This window comes from Mus caroli, unplaced genomic scaffold, assembly GCF_978045245.1.
Source record: "Mus caroli unplaced genomic scaffold, Mus_caroli_1 scaffold_11, whole genome shotgun sequence".
NCBI lineage: Eukaryota > Metazoa > Chordata > Mammalia > Rodentia > Muridae > Mus > Mus caroli.
This window is the reverse complement of record NW_028227266.1, coordinates 1,016,890-1,038,109: the sequence shown is the minus strand read 5'-3', so window position 1 is coordinate 1,038,109 and position 21,220 is coordinate 1,016,890. Positions and strand designations below refer to the sequence as shown.

At 38.7% G+C, this 21,220-nt stretch overlaps 2 protein-coding genes across 9 annotated transcripts in view; one reads left to right on the top strand and one right to left on the bottom strand.

Annotated features, from left to right (window-relative positions):
* The window catches only part of Kbtbd3 (kelch repeat and BTB domain containing 3), a 31,743-nt gene extending 12,630 nt beyond the window's left edge, over nucleotides 1-19,113 (bottom strand). For 2 of the 5 annotated variants that reach the window (XR_015048902.1, XM_021172930.3), the window contains exons 1-2: nucleotides 18,765-19,113; nucleotides 12,838-13,077 (exon numbers count right to left, since the gene is read on the bottom strand). Coding sequence is in view for 3 of the 5 variants with exons in the window: in XM_021172930.3 (XP_021028589.1) it covers nucleotides 12,838-13,058 (221 nt within the window). In the remaining 2 variants the exon portion in view is untranslated. The other 3 variants (XM_085844385.1, XM_029481524.2, XM_085844386.1) reach the window with 3 other exon arrangements.
* Nucleotides 19,114-19,193: 80 nt separating this feature from the next.
* Nucleotides 19,194-21,220, top strand: part of Aasdhppt (aminoadipate-semialdehyde dehydrogenase-phosphopantetheinyl transferase) — a 30,056-nt gene continuing 28,029 nt past the window's right edge. For all 4 annotated transcript variants that reach the window (XM_029481526.2, XM_085844388.1, XM_085844387.1 and 1 more), the window contains exons 1-2: nucleotides 19,194-19,442; nucleotides 19,766-19,991. In XM_029481526.2, the coding sequence (XP_029337386.1) occupies nucleotides 19,260-19,442; nucleotides 19,766-19,991 (409 nt within the window). In that variant the 5' untranslated portion in view covers nucleotides 19,194-19,259. The remainder of the gene's footprint in view (nucleotides 19,443-19,765; nucleotides 19,992-21,220) is intronic.

Sequence of the window (21,220 nt, the reverse complement as noted above, 5' to 3'; positions counted from 1 at the left end):
TATTATGTAACCTTCATAACAAAAACATATAACAGTGTAGCTGATACACAGAAAGAAATAAAAAAGGTTGTAAAGTGGTTCAAATTTTATACACTAACTAATTTTTACACATAACTCAGTTTTCTTCAAAGGCAAATTAATTATCTGTGATGATAACTAAAATTTCTCAATATAAACTGCTCAAGATCTTAGGCTTAAAAAATTTACATGAAACACAGAAAATGAGAGGCCCACTGTTACCAATGATTTTGTATTGCTCTGTGGGGAAATCTGTCAAATCAGATTCAAAGTGAAAAGGGAACCAGGGAAGTAATATCCAAAGCCTAGACAATTACAAAGCCAAGAAGTCAAACCTATATTTTTGAGGTAACAACCACAGAAAGACAGAGACTGTTCCTTAAATTTGAGTAATTTTGCCAGCTTGGAAATTAAAAGGCAAATCTAAGGGATTGCTGCTATCTTGAACTCAGGAGAGACAAAAATATAAGTTATTTGGAGGTATATACTCAGGGAATAAAATGTATTTTACTGTTTATCCTGGTTTCATAACTGTGCTGGTAATATAAAAAATGCTGTGGTGATTTGACTGAGAATGACCTGCCCCCACCCCTCATTGGGTAATGTTTGAATACATGGCTCCCCGTTAGTATGACAATCTGGGAAGGATTAAAAGGGGTGGCTTTGTGGAAGAAGTTTGTCAATGGGAGAGATATAAGGTTTCAAAGCAGTGGTGCCATTACGAGTTTGTTCTCTCATATTCTTGCTATTGTGCCTTGGCTCTCCCATCACTGATTCTAACCTTCTGAAACTGTAAGCCTAATTAGACAGTTTCTTTTATGAATTGTTTTGGTCATGTTGTCTTACAACAGCTTAGAAAAGTAACTAAGACTAATACTTTGGGTGCTATATCGGTGAGTACCCAAATGCTTGTACTTGGTGAAATTGGGGCTAACTTTTTGCTCAAAGTCAGTTAAGTCAATTTGTCAGCACAAGATCTACTTGAAGAATATGAGAGATCTTTCAAATAAAATAGGAAAACGATGATAAAGAGCCCTTTTCTCAGGCTGCTCAATATATTTCTTAATATGAAGCCAAATAAATGTAGTGACCGAAGTTATAATTATACTATATCTTAACACAAGGTTCTTTAACAATGTATGCCAGTTTAGACATTTTAACTTGTAATTATATATATGATGCAGTCTTGCATAATAAAAGGATTAAACAGGTTGTTTAGAAGAATAAGTAACTTAATCATTGCAGAGTATTAAGTGCTATTATTTCAAGAAATCAAATGGTTCCTAATAGTATTCCTCTCCCCACATCTCTGTTTGTCTGTCTCTGTATCTGTCTACCAACCTATTAAGGTTTTACTTGTGTGTACGGGTGGTTTTGTCTGCAGGCATGTATGTGCACAAGTATGTGCCTAATGTCCATGAAGGACAAAAGAGGGAATCAGATTCTCTGGAACTGGAATATGAATTACCATACGGATTCTGGGAATTGAATCCAGGTCTTCTGCTGGATTCTATGTATTTTTAGTTTGGTATCAGCTTCTACACCCTTGTAGAAGACACATATAGGATCAAATTCCTATACTTTACTCTCCTACATATTTCTCAGGTATGGCATGTTATTATAAGCAGCTTCTATATGACATGTTCCTTGATTTTATATCTTAATCATATTTTTTGCTATGTAGTGCGAACTTTTCTGACATTTTATTTTACATTCTCTCAATGTAGTTAGTTTTCTCAAACTGTAGGTATTATAAATGATTAAAATTCTAGCCACAGGGCTGTAGAGATGGCCTTTCAGTGGTTGAGAGCACTGTTCTTCCAGAGGTCCTGAGTTCAATTACCAGCAGGCATATGATGGTTTATAAAACATCTGTAATAATACCTGCTTATATACACAAAACAAATCTTTAAAAAATATTCTAGCCACATTTGTACCTATTTTCATTTGAGCTATGTAATAATTTCATAAAATTTAATAAAGACTTGTCTTTTCTGCTACATGAAAGTTTAAAATTGTCTTCTGGTCTGAGCCACTGCCCTGAGCATACCTTGGGTGCTAGGTTCACACCCAGTCCCACAATACCCAGAGGATGCTTTAGTCCCAGGTGCTCTAACATTCCCAGGATCATAGGTGAGAAGGCTACAACACCTGCTCCAACAACAGGAGTAACTGGAACCCCCAGGATCTGGGGACTCAGCAATCCCGCCTGGACAGTAGTTTGGGTTCCTTCCAGTCTGAGCCAGTTGGGCATTGGTACCTCATCCAGTTCTTCAACACCCAGAGGAAGCTCGACTCCTAGGTACTCTTACAAGTCCAGGATCTCAGAAGCTTGGTCATATCAGGATTTAAGGATCCCAGAGGCAGCTTGACTTCCAGGAGCTCTAACACACCCAGGATCTCAGGAACACATGATCCCAGAATCACAGGATCACAAGAGACAGAACTCTGAGGAGTTCTGACACAACCAGGGTCACAGGAGGTATAGGCTCTAGTCAGAGACTGGTAGTACTACAGATAAACAGATGGCAAGAGGCAAAATGCAAGAATATAAGCAACAGAAACCAAGGTTACTAGCATCATCAGAACCCAGTTCTCCCACCGTACCAAGTCCTGGATACCCCATAATACATAATACATAATAATGTGATCTCAGGAACACATGATCCCAGAATCACAGGATCACAAGAGACAGAACTCTGAGGAGTTCTGACACAACCAGGGTCACAGGAGGTATAGGCTCTAGTCAGAGACTGGTAGTACTACAGATAAACAGATGGCAAGAGGCAAAATGCAAGAATATAAGCAACAGAAACCAAGGTTACTAGCATCATCAGAACCCAGTTCTCCCACCGTACCAAGTCCTGGATACCCCATAATACAAGATTTGGATTTAAAATCAACTTTCATGATGATGATAACTTTAAGAAGGATATAAATAACTCCCTTAAAGGAATACAGGTAGAAGTCCTTAAAGAGGAAACAAAAAAATCATTTAAAGAACTACAGGAAAAAACAACCAAACAGATGATGGAATTGAACAAAACCATCCAGGATCTAAAAATGGATGTAGAAACAATAAAGAAATCACAAGGGAGACAACCCTGGAGATAGAAAACCTAGGAAAGTGACCAGGAGTCATAGATGCAAGCATCACCAACAGAATACAAGAGATAGGTAGATGAGAGAATCTCAGGTGCAGAAGATACTATAGAAAACATGATATAGCAGTCAAAGAAAATGCAAAAGGCAAAAAAGCTCCTAACCCAAAACATCTAGGAAATCCAGGACACAATAAGAAGATGAAACCTAAGAATAATAGATATAGAAGAGAGTGAAGATTAAAGGGCCAGTAAATACCTTCAACAAAATTATAGAAGAAAACTTACCTAACCTAAAGAAACAGATGCTCATGAACATACAAGAAACCTTCAGGACTCCAAATAGACTGGACCAGAAAAACAAAACAAAAAACAAACAAACAAAAAGCCCCCCCAAAAAAACCCTAAACTTCTTCACATAGTAATCAAAACACCAAATGCACAAAACAAAGAAAGAATAATAAAAGCAGTAAGGGAAAAGGGTCAAGTAACATATAAAAGCAGATCTAGCACAATTACACCAGACTTTTCATTGGGTACCCTGAAAACCAGAAGATCCTGGACAGATGTCATACAGACTCTAAGAGAACATAAATGCAAGTCCAGGGTACTATACTCAGCAGTATTCTCAATTACCAAAGATGGACAAACCAAGATATTCCATGACAAAACCAAATTTACACAATATCTTTAAGCAAATCTAGCCCTACAAAGGATAATAGAAAACGTCAATACAAGGAGGAAAACTACACCCTAGAAAAAGCAAGAAAGTAATCTTCTTTCAACAAACCCAAAAGAGGATAGCCACAAAAAAATAATTTTACTTCTAACAACAAAAATAACAGTAACAACAATCACTTTTCCTTAATATCTCTTAACATCAATGGACTCAATTCCCCAATAAAAAGACATAGACTAACAAAGTAGATGTGTAAAAAGGATCCAGCATTTTGCTGCATACAGGAAACATACCTCAGTTTCAAAGATATACACTACCTCAGAGTAAAGGCCTGGAAAACAACTTTCCAAGCAAATAGTCCCAAGAAACAAGCAACAGTAGCCATTCTAATATCCAATAAAATCAACTTTCAACCAAGTTACCAAAAATGTCAAGGAAGGACAGTACATACTCATCAAAGGAAAAATCTACCAAGAAAAACTTTCAATTCTGAACATCTGTGCTCCAAATGCAAGGGCACCCTTGCATAAAAGTAACTTTATTAAAGCTCAAAGCACACATTGCACCTCACACAATAATAGTGGGAGACTTCAACAAGCCACTCTCAGCAATGGACAGATTATGGAAATGGAACATAAACAGAGACACAGTGAAAATCAAATAAGTTATGAAGCAAATGGATTTAACAGATATCTATAGAACATTTCATCCTAAAACAAAAGAATATACCTTCTTCTCAACACCTCATGGTACCTTCTCCAAAACTGACCATAAAATTGGTCACAAAACAGGCCTCAACAGATACAAGGAGACTGAAATAATCCCATGCATCCTATCAGATCACAACGGCCCAAGGTTGGTCTTCAATAGCAACAAAAACAACAGAAAGCCCACATACACATGGGAGCTGAAGAACTCTCTATTCAGTGATAACTTGGTCAAGGAAGAAATAAGGAAAGAAATTAAAGACTTTTTAGAATTTAATGAAAATGAAGTCACAACATACCCAAATTTAGGGGACAAAATGAAAGCAGTAATGAGAGGAAAATTCATAGGTCAGGTGCATCCAACTAAATAGAAAGAAAAAGAACTACAAGAGAGTCAACAAAACCAGAAGCTGGTTCTTTGAGAAAGTCAACAAGATAGATAATCCTTAGCCAGACTAACCAGAGGGCATAGAGAGATTACCCAAATTAACAAAATCAGAAATGAAAAGGGAGATATAACAATAGAAACGGAGGAAATTAAAAAAAAATAATAATCAGCTCCTAGTACAAAAGCCTATATTTAACAAATCTGAAAAATCTGGAAGAGATTGACAATTGTTTAGACAGGTGCCAAAGTTAAGTCAAGATCAGATAAACATTCCCTTAACTCCTATGGAAATAGAAACAGTCATTAAATTCTCCCAACCCCCAAAAGCACAGGAGCACATGTTTTTAGTGCAGAATTCTATCAAACCTTCAAAGAAGACCTAATACCAATACACTTCTAACTATTCCATAAAATAGAAACAGAAGGAGCACTACGCAATTCATTCTATGAAGTGACATTTATGCTTATAACTAAACCACACAAAGACCCAAAGAAGAAAGAGAACTTCAGACCAACTTCCCTTATGAATATCAAATTAAAAATATTCAATAAAATTCTCACAAACCGAATGCGAGAGCACATCAAAATAATCACCCTAATCCCAGCACTCGGGAGGCAGAGGCAGGCGGATTTCTGAGTTCGAGGCCAGCCTGGTCTACAAAGTGAGTGCCAGGACAGCCAGGGCTACACAGAGAAACCCTGTCTCGAAAAAAACCAAAAAAAAAAAAAAAAAAAAAAAAATCACCCATCATGATCAAGAAGGCTTCATTCAAAAGATGCAGGGGTGGTTTAATATATGGAAATTCATCAATGTAATCCACTACATAAACAAACTCAAGGGGGAAAAAAAAACACGTGGTCATCTCATTAGATGCTGAAAAAGCATTTGACAACATTCAACACACCTTCATGATAAAAGTCTTGGAAAGATCAGGAATTCAAGGCCCATAGCTAAACACAGTGAAAGCAATATACAGCAAACCAGTAGCCAACATCAAACTAAACGGAGGGAAACTTGAAGCAACCCATTAAAATCAGGGACTAGACAAGGCTGCCCCTCTTTCCCTATCTATTCAGTATAGTACTCGAAGTTCTAGCCAAAGCAATTAGAACACGAAAGGGGATCAAAGAGATACAAATTGGAAAGGAAGAAGTCAACAACATATCAAACACTATTTGCAGAGGATATGAGAGTATAATTAAGTGACCCCAAAAGTTCCACCAGAGAACTCTTAAATCTGATACACAACTTCAGCCAAGTGGCTGGATATAAAATTAACTCAAACAAATCACTAGCCTTCCTCTACTCAAAGGATAAACAGGCTGAGAAAGAAATCAGGGAAGTAACACCCTTCATTCAAGTCACAAAAAATATTACATATCTTGCTATGACTCTAACCAAGCAAGAACTTCAAGTATTTGAAGAAAGAAATCAAAGAAGATCTCAGAAGATGGAAAGATCTCCCATGCTCATGGATTGGCAGGATTAATATAATAAAAATGGTCATCTTGCCGAAAGCAATCTACAGATTCAATGCAATCACCATCAAAATTTAAACTCAATTCTTCATAAAGTTAGAAAGAGCAATTGGCAAATTCATTTGGAATAATGAAATACCCAAAATAGGGAAAACAATTCTCAACAATAAAAGAACTTTTAGGGGAATCACCATCCCTGAACTCAAGCTGTATTATAGAGCAATAGTGATACAAACTGTAGGATAGGCAGGATGATCAATGGAATAAAATTGAAGACCCAGAAGTGAACCCACACAGCTATGGTTACTTGATATTTGACAAAGGAGCTAAAACCATCCAATGGGGGAAAAATCAGCATTTTCAACAAATAATGCTCATTCAATTGGCTGTCAGCATGCAGAAGAATGCACATTGATCCATTCTTATCTCCCTGTACAAGGCTCAAGTCCAAGTGGATCAAGGACCTCCAGATAAAATTAGATTCACTGAAACTAACAGAAGAGAAAGTGGGGAAGAGCCTCGAACACATGGGTACAGGGAAAAATTTCCTGAACAGAACACCAATGACTTATGCTCTAAGATCAACAATAGGCACATGGGACCTCATAAAATTACAAAGCATTTGTAAGGCAAAGGACACTGTCAATAGGACAAAACGGCAACCAACATACAGGAAAAAGATCTTTACAAATCCTAAATCCGATAGAGGGCTAATATCTAATATATATAAAGAGCTCAAGAAGTTAGACTCCATAGAACCAAATAACCCTATTAAAAATGGGGTATAGAGCTAAACAAAAAAAATTTTCAACTGAGGAATATCAAATTGCGGAGATGCACCTAAAGAAATGTTCAACATTTTTATTCATCAGGAAATTCAAATCAAAACAACCCTGAGATTCTACCTCATACCAGTCAGAATGGCTAAGATCAAAAACTCAGTTAACAGCAAACGTGGAGAAACAGAAACACTCTTCTATTGTTGCTGGGATTGCATGCTGGTAGTACTACTCTGGACATCAGTCTGACCGTTCTTCAGAAAATTGGACATATTACCTGAGGACCCAGCTATAACATTCCTGGGCATATACCCAAAAGATGCTCCAACATAAAACAAGGATACATGCTCCACTATGCTTCTAGAAGCCTTATTTATAATAGCCAAAAGATAGAAAGAACATAGATGTTCTTCAACTGAGGAATGGATACAAAAAGTATGGTATATTTACACAATGGAGTTCTACTCATCCATTAAAAACAATGACTTCATGAAATTCTTAGGCAAATGGATGGAAGTAGAAACTATTATCCTGAATGAGGTAATCCAGTCACAAAAGAACACACATGGTATGTACTCACTGATAAGTGGATATTAACCCAAAGGCTCAGAATACCCAAGATACAATTCACCAAACCATATGAAGCACAATAAGAAGGAGGGTCAAAGTCCTTAGAAGGGGGAACAAAATATTCATGGGAGCAAATACGGAGACAAAGCATGGAGCAGAGAATGAAGGAAAGGTCATCCAGAGACTGCCCTACCTGGACATCCATCCCATATACAGTCACCAAACCCAGACACTATTTATGGATGCCAAGAAGTGCATGCAGACAGGAGCCTGATATAGCTGTTTCCTGAGAGGCTCTGCCAGTGCCTGAGATATACAGAGGTGGATTCTATCAGCAAACCATTGGACTGAGCACGGGGTCCTCAACTGAGGAGTTAGAGAAAGGACTGAAGGAGCTGAAGGAGTTTGCAACCCCATAGGAAGAACAATAATATCAACTAACCAGACTTCCCAGAGCTCCCAGGGACCAAACCACCAACCAAGGAGTATACATGAAGGTACCCATGGCTCCAACTGCATATGTAGCAGAGGATGGCCTTGTTAGTCATCAATAGGAGAAAAGGCCCTTGTTCCTATGGTGGCCAAATGCCCCAGTATAGGGGAATGCCAGGATGGGGAGGTGGAAGTGGGTAGGGGAACACCCTCATTAAAGCAGGGGAAGGGGGCTGGAATAGGGTTTTTAGGGTGGCAGGAAAGGGGATAACATTTGCAATGTAAATAAAGATAATACCCAATTAAAAAAAAAAAAGAAAGAACGCTTAGAATTCAATGATGGAACCTAGGTGTCCATCAACAGAACAGATTTTTCTAATGGACATAATGTACACAGCAGATTGTTTTCAGACATAAAGAAAAAGGAAGTCTCTTGGTTTGCAGGAAAATGGATACAATTGAAGAAATTGTATTAAGCTAATTAAACCAATCCCAAAGAAACAAATACATACTTTGTTGTTTGTTGTTTCTAGATTTTTCTATCTAAACACAAAATTCTGTTTGTGCTTATGACATAAAGCGAAATGACTCAGGGAACAAGGTGGTCTACAGGAGGGGCATGGAGGATATTCTATATAAACAATATATACCTGTGTGTAATGCCCTTGTATGACACAATATCATATACAATAAATATGTATGATGGAAACCAAAAAAATGTTTAAAATTAAAAATGAAAACTATCATTCTATTTTAATAGTAAGTTTAACAATGAGAAGCAGACTCAAAAGTGAGCAAAGTGCTTAAGACTACATTTTGTTGTGTATTATTTACTAATACTCTTAAATTTATTTAGCTTTATAATTGACAACTGCCCATCTGCACACATTATATACATGGAAAAAAAATTAAGACCCAAAGAATTAACATCAAAGAATTAACACCCAGAACTATTTATCTAAAAAGTAAGTTTGATAAGAGCAGAAGATTGCAAATTCAAATGTTTACAAGAACTTTTTGTTGAAGTAGCTAGAAAACATTGCAGAAAAATCATGCTGAATACACAGAACAGGATCTTTCTGTGTTTTCCTATGTTATGGAACAAGAACTTTATTGACTAACATTAACCATGTGTAAAATAAAATATGCTAACAATTTATATATAAGTTCCTTTATAATCTCCAGAATGACATCATGTATTAATTCTTATTTTTTACTTTTCTAATTTCCTTGTCACTAGTAAGGAGACCTAGGTCTCTAATAAGGGTAAGTGATTTGCATAAGGTCACATGAATAGTAAGCAGGAGACCTGGGATTTAGATTAGGGCATATATACTAAAAAACTAAGTATTTAAACCATTAAAAAGACAGAGGCCTGTGAATAAGAGGCCACATTTAAAAAATTTTTTTTATTAGATATTTTCTTTATTTATATTTCAAATGTTATTCCCTTTCCTAGTTTCCCCTCCAAAAATTCCCTATCCCCTCCCTCCTCCCCCTTCTGCCCAACCCACCCACTCCCATTCCTGGTCCTGGCATTCCCCTATATTGGGGCATAGAGCCTTCACAGGACCTAGGGAAGAGGCCACATCTATAAGGACAAGGAACACTCTAAAAGTTACATGGAAGGAAAGCTGTGCTCAAAAGAAGGGAAGACAAAGGAGGCCCAAGATCAACAGAATGTAACAGTGGGGGTCCCAGTAGAGCTCAAAGCATGCCTCAGAATATATGAAGAAACAAAAAGAAAAGAGTTACACTAAGAAAACAGCTAGTTCAAGACTGCTGGAGCCTCCCTGATCAAGGACATTGTGAATCACTGAACTCGAAATTCAAAGCAAAACCCCACAGAGGCAGGCGTTCGGTAAGCAGCAGATAGCAATACTGCAGATTTTGAATTACATGTTTATAATGCAGGGTTTGAATTAATGATTTAAAATAGAACAGCGTAAGGCCCTAGGTTCAGTCCCCAACTTAAACAAATCATAAATGCAATATAATTACTATTTTGCTTCATATATTAAATCTTACTCAGTTTTTACCAATTTGGTGGGAGATTAAAACCCTACTTAATATTTCTTCCAAAACTGGTCCTAATATAGAGTAGCAGTTAGGACTTGAGTTTACTGCAGTATGACTAGGATGACTGACTGCAGCGTGTCAGCAAAAGATACCCGTTTCTTTATTGTCCAGGAGACAATTGCCACGGTATTGTAATAATACATCTGACCTCATCGCAACAGAAACCTACTATCATCATGGCAATCTTCCTTTCTCAGCTTCCTCAATGCTGATATGACATGCATGGAAGGAGAAAAAAAAGCCTTCTGGGCTGCAGTTCCTCTCCTAGGAAATGGCGTAACTCAGCTTCAATCTTTTTCAACTTGTCATTTCACCTTTTGCTAAGATGGTATCATTCATGGATTCCTCAAAGTTAACCCCATATGAACCCTACCCAGAATAGCTCAAGGTACGAATTTTAAAGATCTTTGGGAAACCATCCTGGGAGAACTCTTGTTTTTACAGCTGCAGTTTAAGATTCTCTATTAAGTTCATCAGCTCTGTTTAATTGGCTTTTAGATTCATCGTCTATTAGAACCCTTGCCATTTGTCACTGTCTGCCTGCACCACTTCTGTGCTTGCTTAACATCCTGTTGCATGTCTTGCGTGATCTGGGCTTATAGTTTTCTGGCATGTCTTTGTAATCCCCTGTTCTTGTCAAAGCTTTGTTTCATTTTGCATTTGTAGTGCAGATCACTTTGTCAGACACCTCAGCACTAATGTTTCCATCTTAGTATCTGTGTATGCTGCTAAAACTTCTCCACTGCAAACAGTCCAGTTTTGACAAGAAGACAGTCTGTGAACTTTAAGTATTTAGGATAAGAAAGAAAACATCTTTGCTCTAGCCTACAGCCCAGTTAACGACTCTGTGAAATGTGACACATCTTCAGCACCTCAGTCTGGGAGAATCTGGTCAGCACTGAAGTCCTGGCATGATAACACTGAAGGGACTATTGTAAAAAGTCAGCTGCTTCCATTCAAATGCTGCCTTAAAATCGAGTGTCTAAATTGCCAACACTACCACTACAGTAGTAGTCCCACAAAGGGCTTTATGTGCCATCTCAGTGCTCCGCCTCTAAGTGTGGCACCTCCACAGCTGTGATGTAGCTTTGGCAGGTGGCTTCTAGAGCTCTACCATGTGCAGTGGTGCATCTTCAAATTCAAAGATCAAACTAAAGACCTGTCTGGGTCCATTTTACTTTCATTAGTGAATTTATGAGAAGTTTGATGAACCTTCATCTTTTAACAATCTCCTTTAATTATTTTAATGATAGTTTGTTTCTAAGTGACGCTTTTGTTTGAACCAGATAAAGTTTAGTGAGACTTTGTAATGATCTCTGTGCACTTTTACTTGTAAAATGGGAATTTCTATATGCTTATACTTATAAATACGATTGTCATTAGTGGCCTCATGGCTCACTGTGATTCTGTTAATTTCTTAGTGGTCTTGTAACAGGGAGGTGGGTGGGTGGGTGGGAGGGTTATTTGTACCACTGAAGCTCCATTCATTTGATTCTTTACTGTCTTGAGGGGAGAAAAAGAATGTGAAATGTTCTGTGTATTATCGGATTTCAAGCACTATTTTAGAAACCGTGTGACTGCCTTAATAATTTTTCCAATGCTATTTGAACCATACTACCAGTTATGCTAAAGCTAAATAACAATTGTGTGAACATTAATGCCTTCATAAGATCAAGTTCACCACTGTTATGCAGCTAACATATAGTATATTACATTTGAGGCTAGTAAACTATACAGTTTTAGATATCGAATCTCGTTGCAGGGTTATTTATATAATGTGACACTATTCTATACTGACAGACTACATGAAGTAGTTTTAAAAAGTAGTACTGTTTTTATTTCAGAAGTTAACAATGAGAAAGAAATGTGACTTGGCTCTGTTTGTTTTCTATATAAAGACTGAAGTGCTTATGTTTTTCTAACAATCACAGAGGGCAAAGTTCAAATCTTTCTTGTAAAGACTGTTCTTTTCAAGCTACTGTGTGTTTTTCTAAAGCTGGTGTTTGCTTCCATAGTAGGCAAGTTCCTTCATGTGGAGTAGTGCATCCTGTATATGGATTATAACTTTTTTTTTTCAATACAGGGCTTCTCTGTGTATCCCTAGCTGTCCTGGAACTCACTCTGTAGACCAGGCTGGCCTCAAACTCAGAAATCTGCCTGCCTCTGTCTCCCAAGTGCTGGGATTAAAGGCGTGTGCCACCAATGCCCGGCTGGTTATAACATTTAAAGACACTTGTACTTGCACAGTTTTTAAGTCATTCTTAAATCATTTTTAAACTTTGAACATGTGAGCTGTCTAAAAGAAGTCTCTTAATTTTGCAGTAATTCCCACTTTGTGCACATATTGATTTCTTAATGGTAAAAAAGCCTTGTTTATGATGTTCTCTGTTGAGAATATTTTCAGGGAATAAAGCAATCTTTTCATGGTCAAAAAAAGAGAAGATTCCCTATTCAAAAGCTATTAATAATCGATTTCTAATTAAGTCTTTTTATTAAGAATTAACCATTATTATAGCATGCTCAGGGGGCAATGAGTATGGTTGTAAAAGATAATATATAATTTATTTCATATATAAAATCTAAGGCATAGATGGGAGTACAGTACCTGAAAAAGTCACTGCACGCAGCCAATACACAACGATGACATGGGATTATTTCTTCTTTCATGATTATTTTGAAGTCATAAAAGACATTCTGTTCTCTAAAACTCTGTAGCACACTTAAGATTTTCTGTCCGTGATCTTCTGATGCAAGGTAATTCTTTTTCTTCTCAGATGCGATTCCATTCCATGAGCTTTGTTCATTTAAATTGTATGAATTATCCATAGCTAATTCCACCTTAGAACTAGAATAAAAAAAAGTGTGATAGGAAGCTAATGATATTTGCAGATTTAATTTGACCTCTAGCAACACAACTTCTCAGGTAAAAACTCTTGCCATGCAAGCTGGTAACCCCATATGAAGTGGGGGAAGAGAACCCCACCAAACTATCTTCCTGACATCCATCTTTGTCACAATCCCCCATGATGAATATAAAAAAAATGTACTCATGGTGTGAAATTATAACAACATTCAACAACAGCAATATGATAGTAAACCTTACTTTAAACATTTATTTTTCATAATATTTAACACTAAATTATTTTTGAATTTTCATAAATGTGTATTTGAATAGAGAAGTATGCAATTGAGACCTGACATTTATGGTTGTAGGGGTGACTGTTAAACTATATGAATACTTCCCTTCTTTAGGCTTTCACTACATGCCTCATCCTATTGTTATTAAAGTATTACTCTTGAAGTAGTTCTTATTTTAGTATATACTCTATACATCCCTGTCCTTCTACAAATGATGTCCTCTAGCGAAATCAGGATTAAAATGCTGATAGTGATGTACATACTACATATCTTCTACCTTTAACCCTAACCCTGACTTTCACAAGAGAACTGGCTTAAGGGGGAAAAAAAGCCTCCAGTTTGGTGGTATTAGCCACTTTATGGCTATAGTGGTTTGAATAAAAGTGGCCCCAAGGCTTGTAAAGGTGTGACACTATTAGAAGGTATAGCCTTTTGGGAATAGGCATGGCCTTGTTAAGAGTAAATGTTATCATTGGGGGTGAGCTTGGAAGTTTCAAATGCTCAAGCCAGGACCAGTGTCACTCTTTCTCTCTGTGGCCTTCCCATCTGGATTTAGAAATCTGGCTCCTGTGCCAGCACCTTGTCTACCTGTGAGCCCTAATGCTTCCTGACATGATGACAAAAGACTAATCCTCAACTGTAAGCCAGTGTCAATTAAATGCTTTACTTTATAAGAGTTGCTGTGGTCATGCTGTCTCTTCACAGCAACAGAAACCCTAACTAAGACAATGGCTCTTAGTAAGAAAGAAAAGCAAATGTTGGTCCTACTTGACCTATTTGAAAGCAGAAAGAAAAACAGCATACTGGTACTAAGTATTGTAAAAGGAGTTTCTAAATATAAGGTAAAGAATGCAAAACAGCAGAGCCAGATACTCATTAACTTTCCAAATAACAAGTTCAGCTACAAACACAAAAGTGCTAACATCTAAAATTATAGAAATGAGAAACAGAAAAAAAGACTGAGAACTAGGGAAATCAGAGAATGGGAAAACAAATCCACCAATGTCTCTCTTTCCTGATTATCCACTGCTTTAAAATCTCCCAACACTCAGTGGCTAAGGACCATTTATTCCTTTCAGGGTACTGGGGCTTAGCTGGAGCTTGTTGCTTTGGGTTTTCACAGAACTACAGCTAGTTGGATTGCAGGCAGCTGTGGTTGGGGTCATCTGATGTTTGACATCGTCAATGGCCTCTTTAAGGTAAAGTATAAATAAGAACCATTGAAGAGTTAGAGGTGGGGAATGTGGAGCATTAAAATGGGCTTAAAAGGAAAGGACACGGTTTGCATAAATTTTCTTTTCTATTGATGGTGGTGGTGTTGCATGTGTCATAGTGCATGTTGAGATTAGATGACAGACTCTGGTATCTGTGCCCAACCTTCCATTTTATTTGAAGCAGTTTCTTGTTATTTGGCACTGTGTACATCAGGATAGCTGACCCAAAAACTTCTGGGGATTCTCATCTCTCTGCCTCCTGTCTCTTCTAAGCACTAGGATTACAGATGCACTTGACACAAGAAAAGGATCACATTCAATTCTTCATGGCTGCAAGACATGTGTTTTACCCACTGCCATTTCTTTGGTCTTTGGTCTCTCAGTTATTTTTTAAAGAAATTCAGCAAGGTCGGGCTTAGAAGAGTAAGTAGGTACTTTGTAACTCTATTCTTTTGTTTTGGATGTGAAAAACATGCAATATGTCAGTACACAAAGAAAAGAATCAGATGTAAAATGAAATTCTGACAATAAGAGTTTAAATTCAGCATCCATATCCATATCTCAAACCAAAGTCTTTAGATCCTTATATAGTAAACTGGACAATGACTATATATTTAAAACTTCCACTCCTGTTAACAGGTAAATATTGGCAGACCAAAAAATGGTTAGAACTTTTGTAGCTTCTCAGTGATACAACAATCCTGGCAGTACAAGTGAGGAAGTAAGGGTCAGGCAGACTCCCTTGTACACAGAAAGATAGGGAGAGAGGCCATGTTTAGGTCATAAAGGTAGAACATTTCCAAGAACATTCTCCACCTCTAACTCTTCAATGGTTCTTATTTATACTTTACCTTGGAAGGTGTCATGGCCTTTCTGGCCCTCAGCTACTCCTCCTCCTTACAACTATTCTCACTATTCTGGGCTTTTGCTATTCTCACTCTCTCTATTCTCTATCTTTGGCTAGTCTCCCTTTTATCAGATAGCCTGGGCCATAGCCACCCTACTGGCCATGTTCTCTCTCTCTGTCTGTCTGTCTGTCTGTCTGTCTGCTTTGGCCTCTTTCAGAAGCCTCTGGATATTTTCTCTCTTCTGCACCAAAAAAAAAAAAAAAAAAAAGAAAAAAAAAAAAACCAAACTCTTATTTATACTGCACCTCTCTTGCATACATCTTTGACAAAACTCTTATATGCATCCTGGGTTTCTGCACCAGATACATGTGAGGGGGCACAGTAAAGAAAGTGCTGACATTACTCTACAATATGGTTAAGGTTATCATGGTTAAGATACGAGAGAGAGAACTGCCAGAGGCATTTGGAAGAATTCACTATATTTAGCAGGCTGACTTTTAGTTGGCAATCCTTTACTCAACCTCTCACAGGAGTGAGCTGTCGCATCCTGTGTCTTAAAGCATAATTCCAAATTAATCCACACACTCTCTCTGTGCTATTCCTTCATAACTAACTACTATGCAGAAGAACACATATGCTATGTATTCATGGAAGTGACTTCAAAACAGACTATATTGAAATCATAAAAATTAGTTTAAAATTTTAATAGCTCAAGAATTAGGCTTAACAACAAATCCTTGTTATAAAGTAATGATTTTATTAAGTAATTTATAAGATAAATTAAAATAAGGCGGGGCTGTGTTCTACTTCATCTGGACTTTATTTTATTAGAGCATCCAATCACTAATATCTAGATATGGAGTTTACTATAGAAGTTATGTAAAAGCACTGTATTAATCAGTGTTCTCTAGCACCACAGAACTTATGAAATGATTCTCCCACCTCTCTTTCTCTCTCTGCATGCACACACACACACACACACACACACACACACACACACACACACACACACACACCGGATTATATATTATAACCTGGACTTTTGGAATGACTTACAGGCTAAACCCAAAATAGCTATCTGTAATCTAGTAGTTTCTCAGTTTCAGCTGGTCTTCTGTCTATGCAGGAATCCTGAAGAAGTAAGCTCCAGTGCCAATTAAGGAACGGATATGATCTAGTGGAAATAGAGCTGTTTTGGAGAATATGGCAGACATACATACACCACACTTTCTATATTTTCTTTCTTTTTGTGTTTATTATCTAGTGCTGCTACTTCTGCATATTTTGTATTCTCTTTAAATCCTCTAGCTACTTATACAAATCAAAACCTATTATTATCTCTATTTTATAGACGGGGAAATAAGTACTTTGCATAAGGTCACATACAATGAGTGCGTGGAAAGCTCAAATACCCTGACTCTGGAGGGCTGGCCCTCACCCACTACAATACTAATCTTTTTGAGGATGTATTGATACCTAAATGATGAGAAGGTAAATCAATAGAGAAATTATATAAAGCCCTCACATGAAAAAGGAGTCTTTTGGTTTTAAAAAGTTATAGGTAGCCATTACTGTTCCCAGAAGACAGGGACGCAGAAAACAAGTAAAGGACCTATGATTCTAATGTCAAGAACCATTAACTTCTAATGTGGCAGTGATTTGATGTTCCATTTTTAGAATATATTTGTAGCTCATAAGTGACATAAGTTGAAAGAAGGTTATTTGTTGGAACATTTAGAGTAATTATTGTGGAAGGTACTATTTTAAACCCAGGACAGTGCATAGCTAGACATGAGTGTTTTGTTTTTTGTTTTTAATTTACTTATTTTATGTAAATGAATGCTCTATCTGTATGTACACCTGCATGCCAGAAGAGCGCATCATCGGATCCCAGGGTAGATGGTTGTAAGCCTTCACGTGGTTGCTTGGAATTGAACTCAAAAGCCCTCTGGAAGAGCAGACAGTTCTCTTAACAGCTGAGCTATCTCCACCCCGCTTAATATGAAGTTGCATCTCCAGCTCAGTGACATGGCAAAAAGCAAATATGGTCCATCCCTCTGGAGTGATTGCTAGAATGGCGATCAGGTCTCTGTCTGTCTGTCTGTCTCTGGCATAGACATTAAAAATTTCTCCTTCTCTGTCAGACACTTAGCATAACATGCAAATTCCAGTACTCTTATCTTTAAATACACATCAAACAAAAAATCCCCATGCCTTGACTTCTTATTCTCCCCTAGGCACCACTGTAATTTTCTACTCCTTATCCAGGATAACAAGCTTGACAATACTCTTCTGGTACCATTACCTCCAGTCATCATGAACCTAGTCATGTTCCTCTTTTGTCCTACTTGAACTGCTCTGTCCCATGTCACCACACTATCATCCAAAACACGGGGAAAGACACTATAACAGGATTCTTAGCTACATAGGATGAAAAACAGAAACTTGAATTATTATAATTACTGGTAAGGGTATTAGTGCTTGCTGTCTTTATTCATCCCCACATTGCTTACTGTAGCTTTTTCTGTGTGCTTCAGATACCTTGTCACATTATGAGGACTTTGCAATATTCACATCTTAAATAGCACCTCACGCTTTTAACAGATAAGGGGTTATATCAAGATAGCAATGTCTGTGTGTGAGTGACTCAAACTGCCATGTAGCTGCAGAAGACTCGAGGGGTGTGTAATATCACAAAAAATGTTAATGGGAATAAGTACAGATCAGACTAAACCCATCTCTAGGAATACAGAACTAATGGACAGTGGTTGTGTAGATTAGATTATTGCGAGCTTTCCCAGATACTTCCTGGTCGCCTTAGAAAGGTTGACTCAGCATGACACCTATCTACCATCATCCGCGAAATCCACTTTCATCTGCAGAGACCAACTTTTCCATGGACCCTAACTCGTCCTCGACTTTGTTCAAATGGATGTTCACAGAAGAGCACCGACATCCATCCACACAAGCAACCAAGGAAACAGAAATGCACCGGTGTGACGGCAGGAAGAACAGCATGAGGCATCAAGGTGCGCAGAACCCTTGAGGGGCACAGCAAAGCTTAGAGGGCTTGCACCACCGATTCTGTTCTCGGTTGGCCTGGGGTAGACAGGGAGGTCCGCGGAGGGCCCATTGGCAAACGAAGGGAAGGGTCACCTCCCGGCCGCTACCATATAGAACTCCCTGTGCAGAAGGCTCCTCGCTGCGGTCCTTTCCTTTCCGGAGCGCTCACGAGATGCACCACAACCGAGTGTAGTAGGAGCCTTGCCTCCAACAGCCAGATCCAAGCCGGTCCAAGCCCACTCCTCCCTCAAACCCCACAGCTCACCCACCTGCAACTGCAGTCGGTGAAGTCTCCACCCAGGCTCAGCCTGTAAACTCCGGCTGCGATTGGCTTGTGCGACTGTCTCGTTAGCTCTTTCTCCAGAGTGAGCAGCTAAAACGGTTCTGAGACACTCTGGTCCCGCCCTTTCCGAGGCTAGCGAGCTAAGCTCACAAGACGTCACGCCATGCCGCAGAGCTCTGGGTTGACTCTGAATCTCCTCCCCAAACCGCCCTGCCGGCTTCCGTAGGAGACATACGGGTTGGGGGCGAAGCAGCGTCAGGCCACGCCCCCACGCTCAACCCTGCACTAAAGGTGGGGGTGGGGTCTGTGAAACTTCTAAGCCGGGCGTCCAGCTACTTCCCACAGAAGCCTGAAAAGGGGTGGAGCCTGGTAACGTCTGTTGCGAGGCGCTGCTCCTTTGCGCAGACTCCGGAGCGATGGGGCGTGGCTACGTCAGCGTCTGCTGTACCTGGCTTGTGGATCGGGGGACCAAGCCGGTCGTATGGTGTTCCCCGCCAAGAGGCTGTGCGTGGTGCCACCCATGGAGGGCGTTCGTTGGGCATTCTCCTGCGGTACCTGGCTGCCAAGTCGAGCCGAATGGCTTCTGGCGATGCGATCTATCCAGCCGGAGGAGAAGGAGCGCATCGGCCAGTTCGTGTTTGCCCGCGATGCCAAGGCGGCCTTGGTACTTGAGGCCTGCGACTTTTGGGAGGCGGGCCGGGCTGCGGACTCCCACGTGCGCTCGTGGCGTTGAGGTCTCGGAGCCGCCGGAGTGCGTGCGACCGTCTTCAGCCTTCGTATCCCGGAGGCCTGGGTCACGCACATCTAGTCTTCCCTTGTGAGGTTGCCTTACCCTAAAATTGGAGGCAGGGCCTACGGAGTAATCGTCTGTTTACTAATGAATGTGTTTATAATTTGAAACTTAGAAGCCATAAATATACGTTCTAAGCAGTGTACTTATGCGATTAGTAGATAGCAATACACACCGTGTGCTTTATGTCTGAACAGGCTGGTCGTTTGATGATAAGGAAGTTAGTTGCAGAGAAATTGAATATCCCTTGGGATCATATCCGTCTGCAGAGAACTTCAAAGGGAAAGCCGGTTCTTGCGAAAGACTCGTTGAATCCATATCCCAATTTCAACTTTAACATCTCTCACCAAGGGGACTATGCAGTTCTTGCTGCAGAACCTGAGGTACAAGTTGGCATTGATATCATGAAGACTAGTTTTCCAGGTGATGGTTCATTTTTATGACATATTAAGTGTTTTATGTCTCAGATCTTAACTATTAAGCACTTGTAAATTTACTGGCAGTACTTAATTTACTGATAAAACATTTAACCAAAAGGGTGCATTTCCTTTAACATTTATCTATAGAGACAGTAGATTCTATATTACTGTACTTTTTAACCCCTTTAAATTGTTAGCTACATTTTCTTTAGGTATCGTCATTTTTCTAAGTATTTTTGTTTTTTCTTGTTACAAAATAAGCGAGGCTGAATTACAAAGATGAGTTTCTTTAGGCTCATTGTTCTGAGTTCAAGGAAATCCTTGAGGACTGGGATAATAAATTTATTAATGAAGGTGGTACCCCCTATGACCTTGCAGTGCTCTTGTATTGGCAATTAAGTTTCAACATGGATTTTTAAGAAACCTTTTTGAAGCACAGCTCCAATGAAGGAACATAATGGTATTGTTGAAGGCTTGTTCTAAAGTAACTGCTACTGTAGAGGAGTCAGGCTTATTTTTGTGAATAGTCCACATGGGTTTGTAGCTCTGGGGAAGCTTCATAGGAGCTTTTTCTGTAACTAGAAGTTAGTGGAGAGGCCATTAGACACTTAGAAAAAAAGATAGCACAGTTAGACAGTGCCTATCTGGAAATAAACAGATTTTACAACCCTTTTTGTGAGGTGTTGACTGTGGTCAGTACTGAATAAGGAAGTCATTATTAATTGACGTTTTTAATAGTAGAAAAGTATTAAGCAGATATTGAAGATTCTGTCTCCTGTTAATACTTTATTAATTCTTTGACACCCATCAATTTTGATTATAGCCTTTTCCTTCCCTTTTATAGTTTAACTGGCTCAAAGCTTATTATGTTCCAATAACACAGAGGAAGAGATCCATTCATTTGGCACTAGTGTTGTGTCATTACCATTCCACTCATTTTCAAATTGTGACTGGGTGCTTCTTTTCTTAATGATGAGAAGTAAATACCTGTTTGCTGCACTGGCAGTTTACTAGACCAGAATAGGTGAGGCAGTTCATCTACGAATAGCCTTCAGACTTGGTGAATGACGAAGTTATAAGTTTTGATAGAAGGGGAAACCTTCTCTGTACTACACATTGACAATTCCTGAGACAGTCAGCATAGAGGAGTGTCATTAGCATAACGAAGGAGACAATTCTCTTACCCACATTCTGTGTGTGTGTGTGTCCATAAGAAATATCACAAAGGAGTGT